The sequence below is a fragment of the Cucurbita pepo genome, chromosome LG01 (genome assembly GCF_002806865.2).
Source record: "Cucurbita pepo subsp. pepo cultivar mu-cu-16 chromosome LG01, ASM280686v2, whole genome shotgun sequence".
NCBI classification, from domain to species: domain Eukaryota; kingdom Viridiplantae; phylum Streptophyta; class Magnoliopsida; order Cucurbitales; family Cucurbitaceae; genus Cucurbita; species Cucurbita pepo.
The window spans coordinates 13,867,814-13,884,024 of NC_036638.1; the positions used below are offsets into that span (position 1 = coordinate 13,867,814).

A 16,211-nucleotide genomic window follows, 5' to 3' on the forward strand; every position below is an offset into this window, starting at 1 on the left:
AGCTCCTAGGGAAAGGTTAGGTCTAGACTCGGTGACTTGTCACTTCTAACCATAAATCCCTAGGTTATCATATTATAGGGTCATGGAAAATAACTAAGTTTGCATACAACCGTCATCAAGCATTATCATACATAATTCATACAAAGTAAACATACATGCTCAATGGGGCGATAACATCCATCAAGCTCCTAGAGCGCAGAGTTCTCAAATTCTCATCCTCTTTTCGGCATGAATTAAACATATACATAAATAGCAGAGGCTTAAAGCATACTTGCAACACTCAAGTAACACTCATAATACTTCATATAGTATATTCATATACATAACAATCAAATTAACTACATTCAATCATGGAAAGCAACCACCTAAGGTAAATGCATTAGCATGCATGCATTTCAAGCGATCCCTACAAATATTGCTTCCTAAATACCGTGTGGTGACTAACATGATTGATGTGTGACTTTCGTTTAGTGTTTCTACACAAATAACGTATCCAAATATACTCATTTTGTCCAATTAGGTCCTAATTCACATAAAAATATGATTAGGATCAGAATCTGGATAAAATTCGAGCAAACAAAAGTCGAACAGGAAGGAAACTAACCTTCATGGATGCAACACATGCTTCCACTCGCAGGAAAGATGTTCCACGCGAGATGCCACGCGCCCATACGGACGCACGTCCTGGTGTTGCCACATGGCGTGCTCAAGTTGGTCAGCCGCTGATGAGTCATGGGTTCAAATTCGGAGGCGCACTGGGAAGTGAAATTCCTTATGTTGACACGTGGCACCATGCGGATGTGATCAAACATCCTTTGAGTCAAACTGGGTCAGATGTGGGTCTAACAAACTTAAAACTTTAAGTCATTATCTTTTAAAGTTTGTAGTGCTTTAACCCCGTATCTTTAAAGATATCATTGAGAATTAATGAAATTGACCAATGTAGGTGTGGAACCTTCGACCGTCACATTATCAGCACGACGCACTAACCGAGAATATTTGCTAAAACAACCAAACATAAATGGTGGTGAATGTTCTCAATGATTTAGAGAATAAAGAATTATGGTAAATTACAAATAATATGGAAATAACAATAAAAGGAAAGAATAATAAATAAATAGAATATATTTGCTTCTAATAATAAGGCAAATATGGTAAGCCGGTAAGGCAAATATCTTAATAAACGGTCAAATATCCTTAACACCCCTCGCTAGCCGAGCGTCAGATTTGAATGAACGTGAAGCTTGGATCTTAAAAATTCAAAGAGAGGTCGAGAAACACTTTTTGTGAAGATGTCAGCAACATGGAGATGGAAGTTATTTTGTGCGAAGTTTGCCAACAATAACAAAGGATGGAAGGTACATATTTTGTGCAAAGTTTGCCTGCGATAACAAGTTCTCGAAGGAAATGATAATCTAGTTCAAAATGTTTGTCCTGCTTTTGAGAAACGGGATTAGAGCTAAAAAAAAATAGCACTTTTGTTGTCAATTAAGAGCAAGGGCTGCTGTGAAATAGGAACCTTGAGGTCATGCAAAAGATGCATAACCAAAAGATGTTCAGCAGCAGTTCTGGCAAGAGCACAATACTCGGATTCACCGTTAGAGCATGAGACAGTAGGTTGCTTTTTGGCACTCTAAGAAACGAGATTGTTACCAAGATAATAGAATAGCCGGATGTAGAATGATCAGTATCAGGACAACCAACCCAATCAGCATCCGAATAAGCCACTAGCGCACTAGAAACAGTGTATGGACGAAAGGTAAGACCAAAGTGGAGTGTTCCTTTGACATAGCGAAAAATACGTTTGACACCAAGAAAGTGATCTGCAGTAGAGGCATGCAAAAATTGACTGACAGAATTGCAGCATAGGCAATATCTGGACGCGTAATGGTCAAGTACTAAAGGGCGCCAACAAGGGATCTATAGAGAGTAGGATTAGAGAAAGGAGAACAATCAGCAGTCAGACGTTGAGAAACAACCATGAGAGTGTGGACTGGTTTTCTATCGAGCAACTGAGCACGAGTAAGAATATCTCGGGCATATTTTAATCGACTAATAAAGAGACCATCAGGAGTGGGTGAAGCTTCAAGACCAAGAAAGTAACTGAGAGAACCAAAATCTTTGGTAGCAAACCCAGAACAAAGATTGCAAGTAAAACTTTCAATAAGAGATGAATTGTTGCTGGTAACAATAATATCATCAACATAAAGAAAAAAATAGATAAGGTTAGATTGCTGATGAAACATAAAAAGGAACGTGTCAGGGCGACTGTAAGAAAAATCAAGTGTGAGAAGAAATGAGCTAAAACGCTAAAACTATATGTGAGGAGCTTGCTTTAAGCTATAAAGAGCTTTCTTTAATAGATAGACATGAGTGGGAAATGAAGGATCAATATACCTAGGAGGTTGTTCCATATGAACATGTTCAAAGAGTGTCATTGAGAAAAGCATTCTTGACATCAAGTTATCGAAGAGGCCATTTATTTGTGACCGCAATGGAAAGCACAACACGGACAATGGTAACTTTGACAATCGGGNACCAGAAACCTGAGTATAACCTTTGGCAACAAGACAAGTCTTGAAACGCTCGACTGATCCATCAGAAAAATATTTAATACAAAACACCCATTTCATGCAATTGGCAGGCCCGTCGAGGACATTGATAAAGTGCACTGGTTCCTTCGTGGACTCGGCAGTCGGCACAAATATTTTAGCTTTTTCTACTGCTCTCTTCACCCCTCTCCTCTATTTTGCTACTGCGCTCTCACCCCTCTCCCCTATTTTGCAGTTGAGATTTGGTTGTTCCAGTGCTCCCTTAGTCTTCTAACTCCGCTCCTACGACATTCGCAGCCACTAATCGTTCTCATTCCTACAGAAACAACTCTTCCAACCGAGGACGAACCAAATATGCGGACATTATGCTGACCACCGACCCATCTATTTTGTTTTAGTCTAAAAATTACATGGGTAAGAATTCTATGATAAACGGTACATATTACTAAGAATTAATGAATTTGGCCCATGCAAGTTTCAAACCTGCGACCTTCGCATTATTAGCACGATGCTCTAACTAACTCAGCTAATAGGCCATAGGTTTTATGCACATTGTAGATCGGTAGATCCTAATCCAGCCATTCGAGATTAGGTTACATAATTTTAGGTATAATAAACTTAATACTTTTCAGTCATTATCTTTTAAAGTTTGTAGTGCTTTAACCACGTATCATGTGTCAAACCTGCAACCTTCGCGTTTTGTTAACAGGACATTCTAACCAACTTAGCTTATAGGCCAAGGGTTGCACATTGCAAATCGGTAGCTCCTAAAGCCAATTGAGTTTAGTTACATATTTTTCTGCATAATAAAACTTAAAACTTTCAAATTTTAAGTCATTATCTTTAAAGTTCGTAGTGTTGTAATATTAAAAATTAATAAAATTGGCCCATGCAGGTGTCAAACTTAAGATCTTTGCGTTATTAGCATGACGCTCTTACCAATTAAGTCAATAGGCCATAGGTTTTATGCACATTGCAGATCGGTAGCTCTTAATCCAGTCAGTCGAGTTTAGGTTACATAATTTTATGCATAGTAAACTTAAAACTTTAAGTCATTATTGTAGTGCTTTAACCCTGTATCATTAAAGATATCATTGAGAACTAATGAAATTGACTCATGCAAGTATCAAACCTGAGACATTAGTGTTTTGTTAGCAAGATGTTCTTACCAACTTAGCTAATAAGCCAAAGATTTTATGCACATTGCAGATCGGTAGCTCCTAATCCAATCAATCGAGTTTAGGTTGCATAATTTTATGCATAATAGAATTTAATTCTGTCTTATTAGCACAATGTTCTAACCAACTTAGCTAATAAGCCAAAGTTTTTATGCACATTGCAGATTGAAAACTCCTAATCTAATCAATCGAGTTTAGCTTACATAACCACCATTAAAAACCTGCGTGACAGACAGGAATACTCACCACTATACTACAACGACTCATAAAAAATAAATTATTTGTTAACGCTCCAGATTTTACCAATCGTCTTTAGAAAAAGTGACCCATTGTTAACTCTCTCCATTTTATCAAACGAAAATCCAGAACTAGTAATCAAATTTTGAAATCCGGTGAAAATTATCAAAAGAAAATTAAACTTATTATTGTCGGGGTTCAAACTCAGGTCTCTCGAGTGACAAGCGGGAATGCTCACTACTGTAGTACATCGACCTCTGAAAAATATATAATTTTTCAACACACGAGAGAAAAAGGAATGCAATTCCGAATTTGTTTGTTGGGGAACAAACCGAAATCATCCGGTTCACCACTACCAAATTTCGAATTCAATTAAAACTATCCAAAAGAAAATTAAAATCGTCACTGCGGGGGATCAAACTCACGGGAATACTCACCACTCTACAATGACGACTTTCGAAAAATGTAATATTTGTTAACACACCGAATTTTATCAATCGCCGTTACAAAAGGTAATCCAATTTTGAATCCGATTAAAAANCGCCGTTACAAAAGGTAATCTAATTTTGAATCCGATTAAAAATTTCAAAACAAGATTAAACTTGTTGTTGTTGGGGATGAAACTCAGGTCACTCGAGTGACAAGCAGGAATGCTCACCCTTGTACTTCAACGACCTCTGGAACATAATAACTCGAGTGACAAGCGGAAATACTCACCATCGTACCACTACAACGACCTCTAAAAACATATTATTTGTTAACACACAAGATTTCATAAACCATATTTTAGGAAATGCAATCCAGTTCCCACTTTCGTCAAACTACCGTTGTTGGGGATCGAACCCAAACTACCGGCGTGACAGGTTCGCCGCTGTCCACCGTTAAAACTACCACAAAAGAAAATTAAAATGGTCGTTGCTAGGGATCGAACCCGAGTCACCCGCGTGACAAGTAGGAATACTCACAACTATACTACAACGACTCATAAAAAATAAATTATTTGTTAACGCTCCAGATTTTACCAATCGTCTTTAGAAAAAGTGACCCATTATTAATGCTCTCGATTTTATCAATCGAAGATTCGGAACAAGTAATCCAATTTCAAATCCGGTGAAAATTGTCAAAAGAAAATTAAACTTATTATTGTCAGGTTTCAAACTCAGGTCTCTCGAGTGACAAGCGGGAATGCTCACTATTGTATTTCATCGACCTCTGAAAAATATATTATTTGTCAACACACGAGAGAAAAAAGAATGCAATTCCGAATTTCGCTGTTTGGGAACTAATCAAAATCATCCTGTTCACCACTTCTGAATTTAGAATTTAATTAAAACTATCCAAAAGAAAATTAAAATCCTCGCTGTGGGGGGATTAAACTCGCGGGAATACTCACCACTCTACAACGGCGACTTTCGAAAAATGTAATATTTGTTAACACACCAGATTTTATAAATGGCCTGCTACAAAAATCTTGGAAAATAGTTAAACTAAATACCGAAAAATAATCTAACTACCGAAAAGAACGATCTTTATTTAACTATTTTTGACAGAATCAAATTCTTCTAACAGTGTTTACATTTGCAAGGCCCTTCTAGTGGGTCATGAACAGAGACTGTGCCACGTTAACGTTATAGGGTAGACTCATATTTAAATTTCTAGTCTTAGGTTACAATAGGTTTTTTTTTGCATTCCATCGTTTTAAATTATTTTGTATTTATTTTTATTTTTTCTAAATTTAAGTATTTTGTATTTAAACACGTAAGACCGTGATTGTGTTTTTAAGAGAAGAGAACGTTTTAAATATTTTCGAGATTTATATTAGAGATGAGGTTTTCTTTTAAGAGTTATAATTTAGGGTCATTACAATTGATATCAGAGCTCTAGGTTTCAGATTTTGTGGACTACTTTACGCTGTATAGAATAGCCTACGATGTAGGCTTGACACGTTCCATGGTCCCAACGTCGATGGTTTGTCACCATCAGGTATGTCTTGCATAAGACAAGAAAAGAGAAACACATTTTAAGGCGCCCCTGTAAGGGGGACGGAGGCATTGCAACTCTGAGACCGTGGCACAAGCCTTGTACTACTATATTTTTCATATAAAGGCAGGACAGAGGAATCACAACTCTAAGACCCCTTGCGCTACAACATTTTTCATATCAAGGTAGGATGGAGGCATCACAACTTTGAAACCACTTGTGCTACTACATTTTCATATAAAGGAAGGACAAATGCATCGGAACTCTGAGACCATGGCATAAGTCTTGTGCTACTACATTTTTCATATAAAGGCAGGGTGCCCCTGTAGGCTAATGAAGGCATCACAACTTTAGGATAAGTAAAAATTTAGGGTCGTTACATGAGCTATTCCGATAATTTTTTACACATTATCCTTATTTTAATAGTAACTTTAGTGGGTGTTTGAATAGTTGATAGTTTCTTTTGGGGAGAGACTATAAATACGTTCCAATTATTATGTAGAAGGCAGATTTGATGAATGAAATTTCGCTCTAAAATTGAGACTTTCACCTTTGGAAATTTGAGCATCATTTTGTCATTTCTAAGTTTCATGCAATTTTTGTGGTAGATTGCATCTGAGTTATTCAATAAAGTTTGATCAAGTTCGATGGTTGAGTGACTCAATTTAGAACAAGGTTCCAAATATTTTTGATTAATCTTATTCGAGCCATCTCTCGATTGATTCGAATTTTGTATGAGAAGGTGTTAATTTCTTTGATTAAAGAATTCTTGGTTCAACAAAAGCTTGGAATGTTGGGTTGAGGATTAGGGTTGTCTTATCCCCTTTCTTGGATTTCGTTCAAAATCCAAAAGTTATAGTCCACAATTTTCATTCAAACTTGTTTCTACACGTTCTAAATAAGATTACCAGCAAGTATGGTAAAAGAATCGAGTACAAAAAATGCACCTAACCTATGTACCCAATTCAATCTGCCATTGAAGGCGCTCGAGGAAGCTTGAATTTATAATTCATGGCTACACGCGAATTGTCACTTCTTATCCATCCGATTGGATTCCAGAACCTCCAAGGAACATTTTCATAGAAGAGCTCAAAGACCAATATGTCGCAGAGAGTGCCCAATTTTAGAAATTCATTTTCGGGCAAAAATTGAGGTAAGTTTCAATTTTCTTCCTATAACCCTTCTCATCCAAAATGGATGATTCCATAAACTTGAGGGGACTAAGATAGACAATGTTCTTGAAGGAGTCATGGCCTAACGATGTAAGGATGTAGTTGCTCAAGAAATCTCATTTCGCGTTATGGGTTGAGTTGCAGATCGAGGGAAGAAATCCAAAATTAAGTCCACACATAGATTTGTACCCTAAATGAATTTTTAAGCTTGAGGGAAGTATAAGGACGAACTTTCGTGAAGAAATCATGGCCTAAAAGTATCTCAATGGTTTCAACAAATTAGAAAATCGAGTGGGTTTACTCCATACGCAGAATCCTATTTTTATCCAAATTCGACAAGCTATAACTTGAGCTACATTACTCTTGATGGTAAGAAGTTAGTCCCTAGATCTACCTTGAAATTCTATCTTTAAGTTTCATGAGATCGAGGGGAGAAATTCTCAAAACAGAGCTAAGATGATTTATTTTCAAACAGCAGCACAACGGCACACGTATCTTCTTAATTTCAAAGGAAGAAAAGAATGGCATGAGCGATTCAACTGAGGCGACCACGCAAGCCTAAAATCCAGTACTCCGTTAGTTTTTTTCTAAATTTTAACATTCTTACTTACTCATTCTTTGAAAAGAAAATTTATGGTTCTAGAAACTATACACTCTAAAGAGTTTGTCAAAGAAAATTTTGAGTCATTCGAGTATCGAAAGCTAAAAAACGGAGGTTCCGAACACCAATGGTGAAGTATAAAGTCATCTAGAACTTTTCTTAAGAAATACTCCGGAACACGTTTAAAGGCTAAATCAAGACTTATAGATAAAAAGACTAAAATGCCTTTAAGTTACCTTTAGATATTTCAAAGTCCAAATGCCCTTAAATAAATTAAGACTTTAATAAAGGTTTATGCATGAGGACATAAATATCTATATATTGGAGTTTATATATTGGAGTTTAAGTTACTTAGATCAAATTTAGAACTAAAATCAAATTAGGGAAAAAGTTAAGGCTTTAAAGGAAATAATCCTTGTGACTCTAATCAAGATCTATTATTATGATGAGTTCTTAATTTATGAGATTTTTGTAGGCCAAAGAAAGTATTTTATGACTTAAGCCTCAATAATTAAGAACCTAAGAATACATGAAACTAATGGAATATTCTAAGTACAAAAACCAAGGAAAAGACCAACACAAGGCGTATAAGAATTAAGAAAAGAAGAATGCTTGGTACCAGAATAAAGGACCAAGGTCCTCATGTCCTATGGTACAATATGTTCATGACTCATTCTACATCACTTGAAACGTAACAAATTTTGGATGTAGGTTTACAGACTGCAGTGCTTGGAAGGTAAAAAGTATTTGATGTAGATTTCAGACTAAATCGCTTACAATGTATGAAACCTTGGGTGTAGGTATTCAGACTACGGCGCTCAGAACATATGAAACCTTAAGCATAGGTATTCAGACTACACCGCTTAGAACATATAAAGCCTTTGGAATAGGTCTACAACTACATCACTTGAAACGTAAAAATTTTTGGATGCAGGTTTCAAACTACATCGCTTTGATTGTAAGAAGTCTTAGGTGTAGGTTTTAGGTTGTATCGCAGGGAATGCATAAATCCATGGAGGTAGGTTCAGCATATGTCACTTGGAACACAAGAAGCCTTGGACATAAGAACAAACTGTCTCTTGGAACAAATGAAGCCTTAGACACAGATTTTCGCGTTCATTACTCATACCGTAAATATTAGAGGAGATGTCTTATACAATAGAAGAAGAACTAAGGAAAGGACTTAGAACAAGGCTAAACTCAAGACTAGAATAAAAATTAGAAAACGAAACAAGCCCCAAGTTTTTAGGACTTAGAATGGTGAACCTTAGAACTAAAGTTTTTAGATCATAACACAGGTTAAGACCTCATATCCCAGAGCCAAGATTCTTATAGGCTAGATCAAGGAAAGAACTTAGAAAGCTACGATAGAACTTAAGGTTGAAGTTATAAAGACAAAAACAAGAATTGAATCCAAGTATCTTATAGAAGAGACACAACTCATCAAATTCAATGACCAAATTAAAAATGGAAATTAGTTGCCCACTAATCATAGAGAATGTCTATTGCAAAAATTTTATGAACGAAATCTCAAATTTACGGCAATCTAGAAGTTTTATTGTCAGGTTAAGATCCCTCTATAAAACCTAAAGTAGGGGTTTTCGTTTGGAAAAAGAATCGAGCTGATTCGAGTCTTCAACTATGAGTTGTTACGGCCTCTAAGATTTTTGGTTTCTTACTATCAGATTTATTCCAAATTTGAGAAACATAGACAACCATTTTTCTTCAAACCTTCTTCTACACCTTCTAAATGAGATTATCCATAAGTTTGGTGAAGAAATAAAGTGTTGAAGGTGCCTCAAACACAACTTCCCCATTTGGTCTGCTATTAAAGGAAGAAGGTTGAAGCTCGAACATTAAATCTAGCCTACACGCAAATTTGTCAAGAGAAACATATCTTGTTCGATTTTTGCACCTCCAAGAAATATTTCCATAGAAGACCACGAAGGTTAACCAGACTCATACTGTGTCCAATTGAAAAAAATGATTTTCATGTAAAATTCTGGGGGAAGGATCGAAATCTTACTTACAATCCATTTTCTTCAAAATTGAGTTTTTCTTTAGCTTTAGAAGATTAAGTTGAGCGTTTTTGATGAAGAGACCGAGAGTTAATACGTTCTAGATCAGGTTGCCTAAGGAAACAAAATTATGCTTTTTTGAATAAGTTGCAGGACCGATGATCAAATTCCAAAATTCCAAAATTAAGACCACCCCTTTAAGACATTGCACAAATCTTTTAGATTGAGGGAAATATAATGAAGAAATTTTGTGAAGAAAAGCCCTGAAAAGCTATTTATAAGTTGCCAAGTTAGATTTCAAACATTACTTTCATAGAGAGTTTCAACACAACACATTAAAATTGAAGTAAAGAAATTACTTTCATATTTGTAAATATAGAGAGTTTCAACACAACACATCATATTTGTAAATATAGAGAGTTTCAACACAACACATTAAAATTTAAGTGAAGAAATTATTTTCATATTTGTATTTATAGAGAGTTTCAACACATTAAAATTTAAGTAAAGAAATATGGAACCACAAATATTTTTTAGATTTATGTGTAATAAATCTATGAACGTTAAAAATAATATATTTGTTTCTTATAGATCTTATGAGTGTAAGTACATGTAAATAAAATATATATGGTCAAGACTTAGATATGATATCTATCCATCATTATCTCATATTTTGCATTACTACAATTTCATGTATGTACCTCGATTAGGAAAGGAGAATTAATGTGCAAGAATCATATCACTACACCAAAGGCTCACTTGTGACAAATTTTTTTATTGAATGTATTATTATTTCATTCATTTATTTGATTTCGACATTAAAGAAATCCATGTGCAAATATTATTACATACATTTTAGTTTTAATCAGAGACATAATTTGATCATTCTAAAAATGTTAAGATTTTATTTGTCAAGAGAAACATATCTTGTTCGATTTTTGCACCTCGAAGGAATATTTCCATAGAAGACCACAAAGGTTAACAAGACTCATACTGTGTCCAATTGAAAAAATGATTTTCACGTAAAATTCTAGGGGAAGGATCGAAATCTTACTTACAATCCATTTTCTTCAAAATTGAGTTTTTCTTTAGCTTTAGAAGATTAAGTTGAGTGCTTTTGATAAAGAAACCAAGAGTTAATACGTCTTAGATCAAATTCCAAAATTAAGACAACCTTTTAAGACATTGCACAAATGTTTTAGATTGAGGGAAATATAATGAAGAAATTTTGTGAAGAAAATCAAGGGGTGAAAAGCTATTTATAAGTAAGTAAAGAAATATGGAAAAGGTTCGACCAAGATTTGAACTCAGGTTATTGGATTCAAAGTCCAATGTCCTAACCACTAAACTATGGAACCGCAAATATTTTTTAAATTTATGTGTAAAAAATCTATGAACGTTAAAAAATAATATATTTGTTTCTTATAAATCTTATGAGTGTAAGTACATGTAAATAATATATATATGGTCAAGACTGAGATATGATATCTATCCGTCATTATCTCATATTTTGCATTACTACAATTTTATGTATGTACCTCGATTAGGAAAGGAGAATTAATGTGCAAGAATCATATCACTACACCAAAGGCTCACTCGTGACAAATTTTTTTATTGAATGTATTATTATTTCATTCATTTATTTGATTTCGACATTAAAGAAATCCATGTGCAAATATTATTACATACATTTTAGTTTTAAACAGAGATATAATTTGATCATTCTAAAATTATTTATACATAACAATTATAGAATGTTAAGATTTGGATAGACAATTTAATTTGATTGAAATCTATATATTTTTTAATACCAAAATGGTTACTCCTCTACCTATACTTCCATTCACTACTTATAGTACTATATGTTCGAATTCTTTGTTTTTTTCTTTTTTTTTAGGTTGGGTAGAAATATATGGAGAAAGTGGATGATTAGATGTTATATACTAGATTTGTGAAAATTATTGGGTACTAATTTATGTTATCCAATCGTGAAAAAATTATGTTTTTTATTAAAATAAATCTCATTCTGTCAGTAAGGATAAGATAAGATATTTATTCATATAGTTTTTATTTATTAAATGCATTACTCATCGATAAAAAACGGTCAAGTAGTTTCTAGGGAAAAAAAAAGACTAAAGCAAGTGCCTTAAGGAAAAAAAGTCGTTGATGTTATTTTCAAGTTAGCATGTAGGTAATTGTAGTCAATACAGTGTCTGCAGAGCTTTTTCAACTCTAGTATGGAACCTTTGAGTTAGGTGTGAGGTTGATTATGGATGTGTCACTTGATAGTTTATTTGATTATCTTGTCCAATGGCTTTGTCCTACAGGAGAATGTTGATTATGCAGGTTGTCAGTGATTTTCAAGGTAGGTTGATAGTAGACTCAATAGTAGTCTCTTAATTCGTGTTCTGGTATGCTAGGTGTCCTTGGTATGTTAGGATATAATACTCTTTCTTTTCACCGCGGTCCAATTTCGAGTTCCGTTAAACTACCAAAATAAAATTAAAATCGCCGTTATCAAGGATTGAACTCAGGTTCACCGCTGTCCAATTTCAAATTTCAAGGATCAAACCCAGACAGGCAAGAATACTCACCACTGTACTACAACGACTCATAAAAAATAAATTATTTGTTAGCGGTCTAGATTTTACCAATCGTCTTTAGAAAAAGTGATCCCTTGTTAACACTCTAGATTTTATCAATCGAAGATTCGGAACAAGTAATCCAATTTCAAATCCGGTGAAAATTTGCAAAAGAAACTAAACTTATTATTGTCGGGGTTCAAACTCAGGTCTCTTGAGTTACAAGCGGGAATACTCACTGCTGTATTATATCGACCTCTAAAAAATATATTATTTGGTAAGACACAAGAGAAAAAGAAATCCAATTCTAAATTTTGTTGTTGGGGAAAAAACCCAAATCATGTGATTCACCGCTATTGAATTTCGAATTCAATTAAAACTATTCAAAAGAAAATTAAAATTAAAATCGTCGTTGCGAGGGATCAAACTCGGGTCACACGTGTTACAGGCCAGAATACTCATCACTCTACAACGACGACTTTCGAAAAATATATAATTTGTTAACACACCAGATTTTATCAATCACCGTTACAAAAAGAATACAATTTAGAATCGAATTAAAATTGTCAAGACAAGATTAAACTTGTTATTGTTGGGCATCAAACTCCGGTCACTCGAGTGACAAGCAGGAATGCTCACCCTTGTAATACAACGACCTCTGGAACATAATAACTCGAGTGACAAGCGGAAATACTCACCACCGTACCACTGCAACGACCTTTATAAACATATTTAAAGAAACCGTGTTGGTTTTGTGTGGATAGTTTTCACTCTTATAAGCAATTCAAGACAAGTTGGTAATGTAGCCATGTCGCAATGGATGTTGGGGAATGTTGAGGGAATCAGTTACAGAATCGTGATTCCAAATCTTAGTCAAAATCTTCAACATGGGGCACCATAGGCAATTTCCAAAAAGCTTTGTTCGCGTTTTTTTTTCTTAGATATTATTCTAAATGTGAAAATCAAAAGATTTAATTATTTAAGAAGGGTTGTTGGAGTTGAAAATTTTTATGATCCAACTTACTGAGTTAGGTCTAGAAAAATATCTCAACTCACGAACAACAAATATGTTAAGACTTGAAAACACGGAACAGAGCATCATCAATCGAGACCAAGTTTTTGTTTTATTTTCACTTTTGCAATTTTTGTCATTTTTTTACCTTGTTTACCACGGATTTTGGCCCGTTTGGATAAGTTGTGGTATAGTAACCTCCTAGAACATTTAGCTTCTTTTGAGATTAAATTTTTCTTAAATTATCGACATTTTTTCTAAAACTAAAATTGGTCGAGATAAATGGGTAGATAATTTGATATGAAATGTAAATTCTTAGTATACATATTAATACTTGTCACTTAATTTTCTAATCTAAAAATTGCAACTGAAATTACACAATTGACGAAAAAGATAGATTTAAGAACACGACTGACTGGATTAGTCCCCTCTAATGTCAATTCTTCTTTCACAATGATGACGAATCCATGATATCCAACAAATATTGTTAGGAGATCCGATCTTCACTTAGGAATCTATCTCAAAAATTTCTAATGGTAAATGATTTGTCTAGAGTAACTAATAGAGAGGGGTGGTAGATTTTTTTTTTATTTTTTTAACCATAGTTCCCCACAGTTGCATTGTCTTATTTAGAATTCAAATCTAAAATGAAAAATAAGAGTGAAACAATTTTGTTTTATAATGTTGAGGTACTAAAGATATTACATTGTTCCCAACACAAAGTCTCCTTCAAATATTCGACCATCTTATTTATCTCGAAAAGTACAAGAAAAAAATTCAAAAGATAGAGCCTCGAATGGATAGAGACTGTCTTCTCTTAATTAAGGTTGTTTATTATTTTGAAGTACTATGGCAATGAACAATTCCATGAACAATTCAGGGGAGGTTGATAAGGAGAGGCACAGATTTTAGGGTTTTGTTTTTCTGAGATGATGGGTCTCACATTCGTGCATTGGGATGTAATAGGACCTATTATTCCGTTGGGAGTGAGGTCAATGTCACGAAATTTCACTTCTTCGCATGGGAAGCTACGGCTGCAAATAAGTTTGATTGCCACGGGAGTTGCAGAACTTCCTCTAATGTTCTCGAAGCTCACTTTACTAATCTTAATTTTCGAAGGAATCTGAAAATCAAAATGAGACAACAAAAATTTCCGTAAATGGTTTATTTGTGAAAGTTATAGTGACAAAATGAATCAAAGCTTTGAGAATGCGATCAATACCTGCCGATTGCACTGATTCCACGGACAATACTCTTGATCTATTAGAATAGGGTTGCCAACATTGACCATTATAATGTCCAAAAAGTGCATATTGGTGGCGGTGCCGCTAGCAGCAGAACCTGGCCACGTTTTGATCCTGACACCGTTAGTGGTGTTAATCATCGTGCAGTTCTTTACGAGGACACCTTCAACAGGTTCTTCGTTGGTGTATCTTCCAAGACTTCCGACGCTTATGCCATGTCCTGGCCCGCATGTCACGTTGGCGACTTCAATTTGTCTGCTTCCATCTCCAAGAGAAATGCAATCATCTCCTGTTGCAATTTTGGACTTTGTGATCGTGATCCTATTTGATCGACCGATGTGTATTCCATCAGTGTTGGGACTGTTTTCTGGTGCAATTATATTGATATTATGGAATGTGAGGTTGTTGCAGCCGAGGACGTTGATATGGAAGTTCTTGCTATCAAGTGACGTTACTCTCGTCACGATTGAATTGGTGATGAAGTTGAACCTCAAACTCTAAACATTTTGTATAATCAAATAATATTTTGTGAGAGTCCGTAGTAATAAAGCGAAAAATTTGAATAGAACCCAATAAAATTGAAAACTTGATTGTTTAAAGATTATCCTCTCGAAAAGGAAGAACATTTACCAAATTATAAACGTTAGAAGATGAGAGAAGGCATCTAAGAGACCCTTTCAAAAACAACAAGAAGCACGAGATTGAAAAGGAAAGTTGAAGGCATATTGCTTACAATGGGGAGTTGGGCACAATTTATGCGTTTATAGCAATCATTCTTTCCCCAAGCTTCCTTTCCTTGGCCATCAAAAACTCCTCCACCCGATACTGTCAATCTGTCAATATGTGCAAAAATAATCCAATTATCTCCCGGAAGGGTTTTTGGTGCCCGCAGTGTTCCTCCAAGTTGGAAGTCAATTCGGTTTTTACAAGGTCCTGCAAACTTCCCTTCCCTTACTTCAAAAATCCCTCCCGGAATGACAATTGCACTAGAACGACTGGACGCGCATGCATCCTTCCATGCATTTGCTAAAGCCTACATTTCACAAGTAACAAAAATTAGCAAACAATCGATCAACTCAACTAGTGATAATATTGATGTTCATATTGTATATTTACCGTCGTGATGTCAGTACCAGGCACTATGTTACCATATGATTCCAAATAAAAAACAACATCGGCGCTAGATTGAGCATCGACGGTAAAAGCTAACAATAATAACATCAAAATTGTAGCAACCAAGAAACTCGACTTGATCCTACTCATGCTGCCTTTGCTTTCTTTTCTTTTTTATGTATATTGTTTGAAAACTAGTGAGAGACAATGATATTTGGTTTTAGATTTGGAACTTTTATGTATTTAATACCAATTGAAGAACAGAAATCAAGTTGGGATGGAGCTAAAAGAAGTTATGGATCTATCTCCCTCTCTTAATCCAAACCTAAATTGATAACTAAATGTTGTTTATTGTTTCGCTAAGTTGTTCGTTAATGGTTGTCTTGCAATATCTCTCTCACTTGCCTATGAACCGTTGAATCTCAATGAAGCTGGGCATTGGCCAAACCCAACGAAGCACTTATCGTGGAAGGAAACAAGCTTTCGGCCACAAATTAATGGTAGCCTTGTAAAAATAAAGTT

The 16,211-nt window shown here is 34.9% G+C and overlaps 1 protein-coding gene across 1 annotated transcript; it reads right to left on the reverse strand.

The window, feature by feature from the left end:
- Positions 1–14,179: 14,179 nt before the first annotated feature.
- LOC111798531 (exopolygalacturonase-like) lies at positions 14,180–15,839 on the reverse strand. The gene is made up of 4 exons (XM_023681788.1): positions 15,693–15,839; positions 15,310–15,609; positions 14,555–15,073; positions 14,180–14,455 (listed from the first exon to the last, which is right to left on the reverse strand). The coding sequence occupies exons 1-4, from the start codon at positions 15,837–15,839 to the stop codon at positions 14,180–14,182; spliced, it is 1,242 nt and encodes a 413-aa protein (XP_023537556.1).
- Between the last annotated feature and the right edge of the window lie 372 nt (positions 15,840–16,211).